The 12,566-nt window shown below is 42.6% G+C and overlaps 1 protein-coding gene across 1 annotated transcript in view; it reads left to right on the top strand.

Moving 5' to 3' along the window:
* LOC124018355 (L-seryl-tRNA(Sec) kinase-like) overlaps positions 1 to 5,206 on the top strand; it is an 86,498-nt gene extending 81,292 nt beyond the window's left edge. Inside the window, 5 exon segments of the mRNA XM_046333630.1 lie at positions 859 to 934; positions 2,599 to 2,692; positions 3,657 to 4,111; positions 4,177 to 4,593; positions 4,642 to 5,206. Of these exon segments, the coding sequence (XP_046189586.1) occupies positions 859 to 934; positions 2,599 to 2,692; positions 3,657 to 3,877 (391 nt within the window). The 3' untranslated portion in view covers positions 3,878 to 4,111; positions 4,177 to 4,593; positions 4,642 to 5,206.
* The last annotated feature ends 7,360 nt before the right edge of the window (positions 5,207 to 12,566 follow it).

The following is a 12,566-nucleotide window of genomic DNA, read 5'->3' as shown; positions in this document are numbered from 1 at the left end:
AAACAGGAAGGATATAACAGACTAACCCCAGCCCACCGACACATAAATACTGCAGCATAAATACTGGAGGCTGAGACAGGAGGGGTCAGGAGACACTGTGGCCCCATCCGAGGATACCCCCGGACAGGGCCAAACAGGAAGGATATAACAGACTAACCCCAGCCCCCCGACACATAAACTATTGCAGCATAAATACTGGAGGCTGAGACAGGAGGGGTCAGGAGACACTGTGGCCCCATCCGAGGACACCCCCGGACAGGGCCAAACAGGAAGGATATAACAGACTAACCCCAGCCCACCGACACATAAACTACTGCAGCATAAATACTGGAGGCTGAGACAGGAGGGGTCAGGAGACACTGTGGCCCCATCCGAGGATACCCCCGGACAGGGCCAAACAGGAAGGATATAACAGACTAACCCCAGCCCCCCGACACATAAACTATTGCAGCATAAATACTGGAGGCTGAGACAGGAGGGGTCAGGAGACACTGTGGCCCCATCCGAGGACACCCCCGGACAGGGCCAAACAGGAAGGATATAACAGACTAACCCCAGCCCCCCGACACAAACTATTGCAGCATAAATACTGGAGGCTGAGACAGGAGGGGTCAGGAGACACTGTGGCCCCATCCGAGGACACCCCCGGACAGGGCCAAACAGGAAGGATATAACAGACTAACCCCAGCCCCCCGACACATAAACTATTGCAGCATAAATACTGGAGGCTGAGACAGGAGGGGTCAGGAGACACTGTGGCCCCATCCGATCCAAGCAATCAGACAGGAAATGTGACGTTAACGTAATCAAATGATACTATTTATTTATATTAACCTTGTGTTTCACCCTCTCCTTCAGCCAAAGGTTGGTGAAGGTGATCTCTACTGCGTTGGAGAACCCACTGTGTCCAGTCCAGGACAACACTGAGCAGAAGGTATGTTGGATGTCATAAGGTGAATGCACCAATTTGTAAGTCGCTCTGGATAAGAGCGTCTGCTAAATGACTTAAATGTAATGTAATGTAAATGTAATGTTCTGTTCGTTCATGGAACCCACTGAGTCCAGTCCAGGACAACGCTGAGCAGAAGGTATGTTCTGTTAGTTCATGGAACCCACTGAGTCCAGTCCAGGACAACACTGAGCATGGAACACACTGAGTCCAGTCCAGGACAACATTGACCATGTTAACGTGACCTCTACTGTATTCTATATTCTAGTAGGAGGAAGAGCAGCTTACAGTATGGTGATGAGCATTTTGACCATGTTAACGTGACCTCTACTGTATTCTATATTCTAGTAGGAGGCAGAGCAGCTTACAGTATGGTTATGAACATTTTGACCATGTTAATGTGACCTCAGCTGTATTCTATATTCTGTAGGAGGCTGACTGTCAGAGCTGTGGTGTATTCTATATTCTGTAGGAGGCTGACTGTCAGAGCTGTGGTGTATTCTATATTCTGTAGGAGGCTGACTGTCAGAGCTGTGGTGTATTCTATATTCTATAGGAGGCTGACCCTCAGAGCTGTGGTGTATTCTATATTCTGTAGGAGGCTGACCCTCAGAGCTGTGGTGTATTCTATATTCTGTAGGAGGCTGACCCTCAGAGCTGTGGTGTATTCTATATTCTGTAGGAGGCTGACCCTCAGAGCTGTGGTGTATTCTATATTCTGTAGGAGGCTGACCCTCAGAGCTGTGGTGTATTCTATATTCTATAGGAGGCTGACCCTCAGAGCTGTGGTGTATTCTATATTCTATAGGAGGCTGACCCTCAGAGCTGTGGTGTATTCTATATTCTGTAGGAGGCTGACCCTCAGAGCTGTGGTGTATTCTATATTCTGTAGGAGGCTGACCCTCAGAGCTGTGGTGTATTCTATATTCTGTAGGAGGCTGACCCTCAGAGCTGTGGTGTATTCTATATTCTGTAGGAGGCTGACCCTCAGAGCTGTATTCTATATTCTATAGGAGGCTGACCCTCAGAGCTGTGGTGTATTCTATATTCTGTAGGAGGCTGACCCTCAGAGCTGTGGTGTATTCTATAGGAGGCTGACTGTCAGAGCTGTGGTGTATTCTATATTCTGTAGGAGGCTGACCCTCAGAGCTGTGGTGTATTCTATATTCTATAGGAGGCTGACCCTCAGAGCTGTGGTGTATTCTCTGACCCTCAGAGCTGTGGTGTATTCTATATTCTGTAGGAGGCTGACCCTCAGAGCTGTGGTGTATTCTATATTCTGTAGGAGGCTGACCCTCAGAGCTGTGGTGTATTCTATATTCTGTAGGAGGCTGACCCTCAGAGCTGTGGTGTATTCTATATTCTGTAGGAGGCTGACCCTCAGAGCTGTGGTGTATTCTATATTCTATAGGAGGCTGACCCTCAGAGCTGTGGTGTATTCTATAGGAGGCTGACCCTCAGAGCTGTGGTGTATTCTATATTCTGTAGGAGGCTGACCCTCAGAGCTGTGGTGTATTCTATATTCTGTAGGAGGCTGACCCTCAGAGCTGTGGTGTATTCTATAGGAGGCTGACCCTCAGAGCTGTGGTGTATTCTATATTCTGTAGGAGGCTGACCCTCAGAGCTGTGGTGTATTCTATATTCTGTAGGAGGCTGACCGTCAGAGCTGTGTGTCCAGTGTGGTCCACCAGGCTGACCAGGCCTGCAGACGCCTGGTCTCACAGGCCATGCAGGAGGCCAGAGGTCAGTATTCATCCTTACTGTGATCCTTAAACACACACACACACACACACACACACACACACACACACACACACACACACACACACACACACACACACACACACACACTGATACAGTTTGCCGGCTGAGAGTACTTAGCGACTCTGAACGGAATGCCAGGCGTAATTTGCAAGCGGAAAATGTTGTCAGCCGTACGCCCACCGGCAGTCGGTCCCTAAAACCCGCTGTGCCGAACAAACGTCAAACAGATTAACAGCACGTGGACATTTTGGGGTGTTTACTCTCCCCTTTAAAAGGTAGACTCAGTGAGATGACCGCACGAAATAAACACAATATCCGGTCCATTTCCACAACAACTAAAAGAGGTGTTGAAGCACGAGACGACTAAACTTCTCTGTTTTTGGGGGGGGGGAACCCGTACCAACCACGTCGTGGCAGCATGAAGCTCCCCTCGTAACACGTGTCAGATACTCTTGACTGTGTGAGAACATGGCAGTAGAGTCTTGCCTCGCGCTCATCTCAAAATTTTGTTTCAACGTCATCTGGAGTCTAACTTTAAAAAAGAGAGTTAATAGTGGCAAGGCATGTAGGGTAGCCTAGTGGTTAGAGTGTAGAGGCGGCAGGGTAGCCTAGTGGTTAGATTGTAGAGGCGGCAGGGTAGCCTAGTGGTTAGAGTGTTGGACTAGTAACCGGAAGGTTGTGAGTTCAAACCCCCGAGCTGACAAGGTACAAATCTGTCGTTCTGCCCCTGAACAGGCAGTTAACCCCACTGTTCCCAGGCCGTCATTGAAAATAAGAATTTGTTCTTAACTGACTTGCCTGGTTAAATAAAGGTAAAATAAAAACAGAGAGAATGAATGATTATATTGTATGTTTCCAAGTAGAATGTTTCTTGACTCACTACCTCCCTTTACTTCTTTATACGCTCACCAGTAAATCACAACTCTTCATCCTCTATGTTCAGAACATCAACTTCCCCCAGAGAGGATGAGGTCTCTGGCAGCTGACTTCAATGAATCCAAAAGCACATTTCTCCAGGACCTGCGGAGACAGGTTCTCCGCGGCCTTCCCTTAACCCAGGGAGAGGACGTGGAGGGGGTCGTGAACAGAGCCGTGGACGTCTTCAACAAAGAGAAACAGGAAATCATTGCAAGACACCTTCCTCCTTATGACAGAATAAAATGACACAGATAATGAGGGATGGATGACAGCCATTATGTAACTTTCATTGATTCTATGGAAATAGTCATACATATTAACGTTAGTGATTACATTTCTTTATTTTTCTGACAAAATGTCCAACCTGTTAGGTGCATATACAGGGTGGAACCTAGCAAGGTGGAACCTAACAGGGTGGAAATGTGGAGGCTAACGTAGCCGTAGCACTGGGTGGAACCTAGCAAGGTGGAACCTAACAGGGTGGAAATGTGGAGGCTAACGTAGCCGTAGCACTGGGTGGAACCTAGCAAGGTGGAACCTAACAGGTGGAACCTAACAGGGTGGAAGTGTGGAGGCTAACTTAGCCGTAGCACTGGGTGGAACCTAGCAAGGTGGAACCTAACAGGGTGGAACCTAACAGGGTGGAAATGTGGAGGCTAACTTAGCCGTAGCACTGGGTGGAACCTAGCAAGGTGGAACCTAACAGGGTGGAAATGTGGAGGCTAACTTAGCCGTAGCACTGGGTGGAACATAGCAAGGTGAAAATGTGGAGGCTAACTTAGCCGTAGCACTGGGTGGAACCTAACAGGGTGGAACCTAACAGGGTGGAAATGTGGAGGCTAACTTAGCCGTAGCACTGGGTGGAACCTACCAAGGTGGAAATGTGGAGGCTAACTTAGCCGTAGCACTGGGTGGAACCTACCAAGGTGGAAATGTGGAGGCTAACTTAGCCGTAGCACTGGGTGGAACCTAGCAAGTGGAACCTGGGTGGAAATGTGGAACCTAGCAAGGTGGAACCTACCAAGGTGGAAATGTGGAGGCTAACTTAGCCGTAGCACTGTGAGTGATCAAGATCCAGCTAGCATAATGGTGCCCACTTGAAGATAATTTTTTTACTGTTCTGACAAACACAATTTGAAATGATCAAATGTTCATCTAATTTAGCCGAACAAGCAGGGGACATTTTAAGAGTGAGACCGTACTGACTAACATCATGAAACATTAAAATGTAGATGTAAACCGAGTGTTGTTACTTAATGTGGCGTTGCGTTGCTATGGACACTTCCTGATTGTGATGTCATCATCCACTGAAAACAAAAACGGTCAAAAATGCAAACAAAAATTCCCATTGAGATCGATATGTTTTGTGTTTTTATGGAAAAGGACACCTACCTTTCTATTTAAAGCCCTTTGGAATAGTGAATAAGAGGTGTTATTTCCTGGGGACAGAAAAGGCACTGCATAACAGGAATGAATGACCCGGTCTGTGAGAGACACAAATCTTGCTTGTTTGTAGGTGACCAAATACTTATTTTCCACCATAATTTGCAAATAAATTCATTAAAAATCCTACAATGTGATTTTCTGTTTTTTTCTCTCATTTTGTCTGTCATAGTTGAAGTGTACCTATGATGAAAATTACAGGCCTCTCTCATCTTTTTAAGTGGGAGAACTTGCACAATTGGTGGCCGAATATGTAACCACTGTATATGGTTTTATAGAGGGCTGTTTGACAACATGTAGTACGATGTCCATGTACATGGTTTTATAGAGGGCTGTTTGACAACATGTAGTACAATGTCCATGTACATGGTTTTATAGAGGGCTGTTTGACAACATGTAGTAAGTACAATGTCCATGTATATGGTTTTATAGAGGGCTGTTTGACAACATGTAGTAAGTACGATGTCCATGTACATGGTTTTATAGAGGGCTGTTTGACAACATGTAGTACAATGTCCATGTACATGGTTTTATAGAGGGCTGTTTGACAACATGTAGTAAGTACAATGTCCATGTACATGGTTTTATAGAGGGCTGTTTGACAACATGTAGTACAATGTCCATGTACATGGTTTTATAGAGGGCTGTTTGACAACATGTAGTACAATGTCCATGTACATGGTTTTATAGAGGGCTGTTTGACAACATGTAGTACAATGTCCATGTATATGGTTTTATAGAGGGCTGTTTGACAACATGTAGTACAATGTCCATGTACATGGTTTTATAGAGGGCTGTTTGACAACATGTAGTACAATGTCCATGTATATGGTTTTATAGAGGGCTGTTTGACAACATGTAGTACAATGTCCATGTACATGGTTTTATAGAGGGCTGTTTGACAACATGTAGTACAATGTCCATGTATATGGTTTTATAGAGGGCTGTTTGACAACATGTAGTACAATGTCCATGTACATGGTTTTATAGAGGGCTGTTTGACAACATGTAGTACAATGTCCATGTACATGGTTTTATAGAGGGCTGTTTGACAACATGTAGTACAATGTCCATGTATATGGTTTTATAGAGGGCTGTTTGACAACATGTAGTAAGTACAATGTCCATGTACATGGTTTTATAGAGGGCTGTTTGACAACATGTAGTACAATGTCCATGTATATGGTTTTATAGAGGGCTGTTTGACAACATGTAGTACAATGTCCATGTACATGGTTTTATAGAGGGCTGTTTGACAACATGTAGTACAATGTCCATGTACATGGTTTTATAGAGGGCTGTTTGACAACATGTAGTACAATGTCCATGTACATGGTTTTATAGAGGGCTGTTTGACAACATGTAGTACAATGTACATGGTTTTATAGAGGGCTGTTTGACAACATGTAGTACAATGTCCATGTACATGGTTTTATAGAGGGCTGTTTGACAACATGTAGTACAATGTCCATGTATATGGTTTTATAGAGGGCTGTTTGACAACCTGTAGTACAATGTCCATGTACATGGTTTTATAGAGGGCTGTTTGACAACCTGTAGTACAATGTCCATGTACATGGTTTTATAGAGGGCTGTTTGACAACATGTAGTACAATGTCCATGTATATGGTTTTATAGAGGGCTGTTTGACAACATGTAGTACAATGTCCATGTATATGGTTTTATAGAGGGCTGTTTGACAACATGTAGTACAATGTCCATGTACATGGTTTTATAGAGGGCTGTTTGACAACATGTAGTACAATGTCCATGTACATGGTTTTATAGAGGGCTGTTTGACAACATGTAGTACAATGTCCATGTATCTGGTTTTATAGAGGGCTGTTTGACAACCTGTAGTACAATGTCCATGTATATGGTTTTATAGAGGGCTGTTTGACAACATGTAGTACAATGTCCATGTACATGGTTTTATAGAGGGCTGTTTGACAACATGTAGTACAATGTCCATGTACATGGTTTTATAGAGGGCTGTTTGACAACATGTAGTACAATGTCCATGTACATGGTTTTATAGAGGGCTGTTTGACAACATGTAGTACAATGTCCATGTATATGGTTTTATAGAGGGCTGTTTGACAACATGTAGTACAATGTCCATGTACATGGTTTTATAGAGGGCTGTTTGACAACCTGTAGTACAATGTCCATGTACATGGTTTTATAGAGGGCTGTTTGACAACCTGTAGTACAATGTCCATGTACATGGTTTTATAGAGGGCTGTTTGACAACCTGTAGTACAATGTCCATGTACATGGTTTTATAGAGGGCTGTTTGACAACATGTAGTAAGTACGATGTCCATGTACATGGTTTTATAGAGGGCTGTTTGACAACATGTAGTAAGTACGATGTCCATGTATATGGTTTTATAGAGGGCTGTTTGACAACATGTAGTAAGTACGATGTCCATGTACATGGTTTTATAGAGGGCTGTTTGACAACATGTAGTACGATGTCCATGTACATGGTTTTATAGAGGGCTGTTTGACAACATGTAGTAAGTACAATGTCCATGTACATGGTTTTATAGAGGGCTGTTTGACAACATGTAGTACAATGTACATGGTTTTATAGAGGGCTGTTTGACAACCTGTAGTACAATGTCCATGTACATGGTTTTATAGAGGGCTGTTTGACAACATGTAGTACAATGTCCATGTATATGGTTTTATAGAGGGCTGTTTGACAACCTGTAGTACAATGTCCATGTACATGGTTTTATAGAGGGCTGTTTGACAACCTGTAGTACAATGTCCATGTACATGGTTTTATAGAGGGCTGTTTGACAACCTGTAAAATGTCCATGTATATGGTTTTATAGAGGGCTGTTTGACAACCTGTAGTACAATGTCCATGTATATGGTTTTATAGAGGGCTGTTTGACAACATGTAGTACAATGTCCATGTACATGGTTTTATAGAGGGCTGTTTGACAACATGTAGTACAATGTCCATGTACATGGTTTTATAGAGGGCTGTTTGACAACATGTAGTACAATGTCCATGTATATGGTTTTATAGAGGGCTGTTTGACAACATGTAGTACAATGTCCATGTATATGGTTTTATAGAGGGCTGTTTGACAACATGTAGTAATAATGTCCATGTACATGGTTTTATAGAGGGCTGTTTGACAACATGTAGTACAATGTCCATGTACATGGTTTTATAGAGGGCTGTTTGACAACATGTAGTACAATGTCCATGTACATGGTTTTATAGAGGGCTGTTTGACAACATGTAGTACAATGTCCATGTATATGGTTTTATAGAGGGCTGTTTGACAACATGTAGTAATGTAATGTCCATGTACATGGTTTTTGCATGATGGTCTCATGGTGGTCCTTGTAATATATTACAGAGCATATGCGCTGTAATAATGGTAATGGGTTTTCCAGGGACCACCCATACGTGAATGTATGCAACATGACTGTAAGTATTTGGACAAAAGCGTCTGCTAAATGGCATATATTATTATTATTATTATTATTATTATTATTATTATGTCCATGTATATGGTTTTTGCATGATGGTCTCATATTAGGCAAGGGAGGGAGGCCTCCTTAACGCGCAACAAGATAAATCATCTTCAGCACCACGATGATATTCACTTATTTCATGATTTCTGTTTTGTTGAAATATAAACTATAGAAGAGTCCCTGTCAATTTGAATATTTTACTTCCTGGGAAGGCAACTTTCCCGAGGAAACATGTCACACAACTATACCATGTCATCAAATAGTCTTTACGTGACCTCTACCCCTCTCTGGTGACCTCTATACCCCTCTTACGTGACCTCTATAGCCCTCTCTATGTGACCTCTATACCCCTCTACATGACTTCTATACCCCTCTCTACGTGACCTCTATACCCCTCTCTACGTGACCTCTATACCCCTCTCTACTTGACCTCTATACCCCTCTCTACATGACCTCTATACCCCTCTCTACGTGACCTCTATACCCCTCTCTACGTGACCTCTATACCCCTCTCTACAGTGACCTCTATACCCCTCTCTAATGACCTCTATACCCCTCTACAGTGACCTCTATACCCCTAATGTGACCTCTATACCCCTCTCTGGGTGATCTCTATACCCCTCTCTGGGTGATCTCTATACCCCTCTGGTACGTGACCTCTATACCCCTCTCTACGTGACCTCTATACCCCTTTCTACGTGACATCTATACCCCTCTTACGTGACCTATATACCCCTCTCTAATGACCTCTATACCCCTCTCTACGTGACCTCTATACCCCTCTCTAATGACCTCTAATACCCCTATCTACGTGACCTCTACCCCTCTCTAATAACCTGTAATACCCCTCTTACAGTGACCTCTATACCCCTCTAATAATGACCTATATACACCTCTATGATGGTGATCTCTATACCCCTATTACAGGACCTATATGACCCCTCTAAAATCAGTAATATATTACAATAGCCTATATGATTTTAATAACCAAATAATAATATTTACAATAGGCCTATATGATATAAAATAAATAAACTAATATATTACAGGCCTATATAATGGTAATAATGTAATATATTACAGGCCTATATGATGGTAATAATGTAATATATTACAGGCCTATATGATGGTAATAATGTAATATATTACAGGCCTATATGATGGTAATAATGTAATATATTACAGGCCTATATGATGGTAATAATGTAATATATTACAGGCCTATATGATGGTAATAATGTAATATATTACAGGCCTATATGATGGTAATAATGTAATATATTACAGGCCTATATGATGGTAATAATGTAATATATTACAGGCCTATATGATGGTAATAATGTAATATATTACAGGCCTATATGATGGTAATAATGTAATATATTACAGGCCTATATGATGGTAATAATGTAATATATTACAGGCCTATATGATGGTAATAATGTAATATATTACAGGCCTATATGATGGTAATAATGTAATATATTACAGGCCTATATGATGGTAATAATGTAATATATTACAGTTACTGTAATATATTACAATAACATAAAAGGCCTTTTCAAGGTGTTAACATCTGACTAAAATTATACACTGAACAAAAACATAAACACATTATGTAAAGTGAAGGTCCCATGTTTCATGAGCTGAAATAAAGGAACCCCCCCCTCCCCCAAAGAAATCGTTAAAAAACCAAAATCCCAGAAATGTTCCAAACACACAAAAAACATATTTATAATAATAATATAATAATAATATAATAATAATAATATAATAATAATAATATATGCCATTTAGCAGACGCTTTTATCCAAAGCGACTTACAGTCATGTGTGCATATATTCTACATATGGGTGGTCCCGGGAATTGAACCCACTACCCTGGCGTTACAAGCGCCATGCTCTACCAACTGAGCTACAGAAGGACCACTATCTCAAATGTTGTGCCCAAATTCGTTTACATCCCTGTTAGTGAGCTTTTCCCCTTTGCCAAGATAATCCATCCACCTGACAGGTGTGGCATTAGAGGATTTGGCAGTCCGTCCAACCAGCCTCACAACCCCAGTGTGTAACCACGCCAGCCCAGGACCTCCACATCTGGCTTCTTCCCCTGTGGGATCTGAGACCAGCCACCCGGACTGTTGATTAAACTGTGGGTTTGCACAACCATAGATATTTTACACAGGCTGTTAGAAACCGTCTCAGGGAAGCTCATCTGCTCGTCGTCCTCACCAGGGTCTCGACCTGACTGCAGTTCTGCATCGTAATCGACTCCAGTGGGCAAATGCTCACATTCGATGGCCACTGGCACGGACACGGATGAATCCCTGGTTTCAACTGTACCGGGCTGAAGGCAGACCGTGTGTTTGGCATCGTGTGGGTGAGCGGTTTGCTGATGTCAACGTCGTGAACACAGTGCCCCATGGTGGCGGTGGTGGGGTTATGGTATGGGCAGGTATAAGCTACGGACAACGAACACAATTACATTTTATCAATTGCAATTTCAATACACAGAGATACCGTGAGAGATCCTGAGGCTCATTGTTGTGCCATTCATCCGCCGCCATCACCTCATGTTTCAGCATGATAATGCTCGGCCCCATGTCGCAATGATCTGTACACAATTCCTGGAAGCTGAACATGTCCCAGTTCTTCCATGTCCTGCATACTCACCAGACATGACACACACTGAGCACGTTTGGGATGCTCTGGATCGACGTGTGCGTGGTTCCAGGTCCCGCCAATATCCAGAAACTTCACACAGCCATTTGATGAGGAGAGGGACAACATTCCACAGGCCACAATCAACAGCCTGATCAACTCTATGTGAAGGAGATGTGTCGCGCTGCATGAGGCAAATGGCCACAACAGATACTGACTGGTTTTCTGATCCACTCCCTGTTCTGTTTGTTTGTATTCCCAGTCATGTGAAATCCATAGATTAGGGACCTAATGAATTTATTTACATTGAGTGATTTCCTCATATAAACTCTTTGAATCTTTACATTTTTAAATGTATATTTTTCTTCAGTGTAAATCAGAATCTACATATTTCTACCTTGTGGTGTTTCATATCATAACAGTACTTTCTCCATAGTCCAATATAGATCATTGATTGGGAGCCAATCCTACACATCCTAGATCACTGCATAGAAAACACCACTCCAATACGGGGACCATTAGACACTGCTACATCAATCTATGTTTCCAGAAAACACACAGGAAACCCTTTTAACATACAATATGAAAAACAAACTCCAGGCTCTGATCTGTGCAAATCATTTCAATACTCAGGGAGGGGTGGTGTTACGTTACTGTCTGTAAGGACCACAATCATTTCCAACACTGCTACAACTTTTTATGTGAAATACTTTGAAATACTTTTTAAAAACAGGTTCAGAAGAATACTTTGGCCTTTTGATGAAGTACGATTTATCCAGGTCCGAATGATTTGTCTCGGAACGCAAATGGTATTTAAGCTCCAGATCATTGAGGAGGTATTAGCTAAAGAGCACCAGGTAATATGAATCAGTAAGGCTAGCTGAAGGTAAGAAATTATGGGATTGGCAGCAACAGAGGATGTCTGAATGTGGAACAGAGAACACATGGAATCAACCGGAATGTGGAACAGAGAACACATGGAATCAACCTGAATGTGGACCAGAGAACACATGGAATCAACCGGAATGTGGAACAGAGAACACATGGAATCAACCGGAATGTGGAACAGAGAACACATGGAATCAACCGGAATGTGGAACAGAGAACACATGGAATCAACTGGAATGTGGAACAGAGAACACATGGAATCAACCGGAATGTGGAACAGAGAACACATGGAATCAATCTGAATGTGGAACAGAGAACACATGGAATCAATCAATCTGGAATGTGGAACAGAGAACACATGGAATCAATCTGAATGAGAACACATGGAATCAATCTGAATGTGAACAGAGAACACATGGAATCAACCAGAGAACACATGGA

This window comes from Oncorhynchus gorbuscha, unplaced genomic scaffold (assembly GCF_021184085.1).
Source record: "Oncorhynchus gorbuscha isolate QuinsamMale2020 ecotype Even-year unplaced genomic scaffold, OgorEven_v1.0 Un_scaffold_487, whole genome shotgun sequence".
NCBI classification, from domain to species: domain Eukaryota; kingdom Metazoa; phylum Chordata; class Actinopteri; order Salmoniformes; family Salmonidae; genus Oncorhynchus; species Oncorhynchus gorbuscha.
This window is presented reverse-complemented; position numbering and strand designations above follow the sequence as displayed.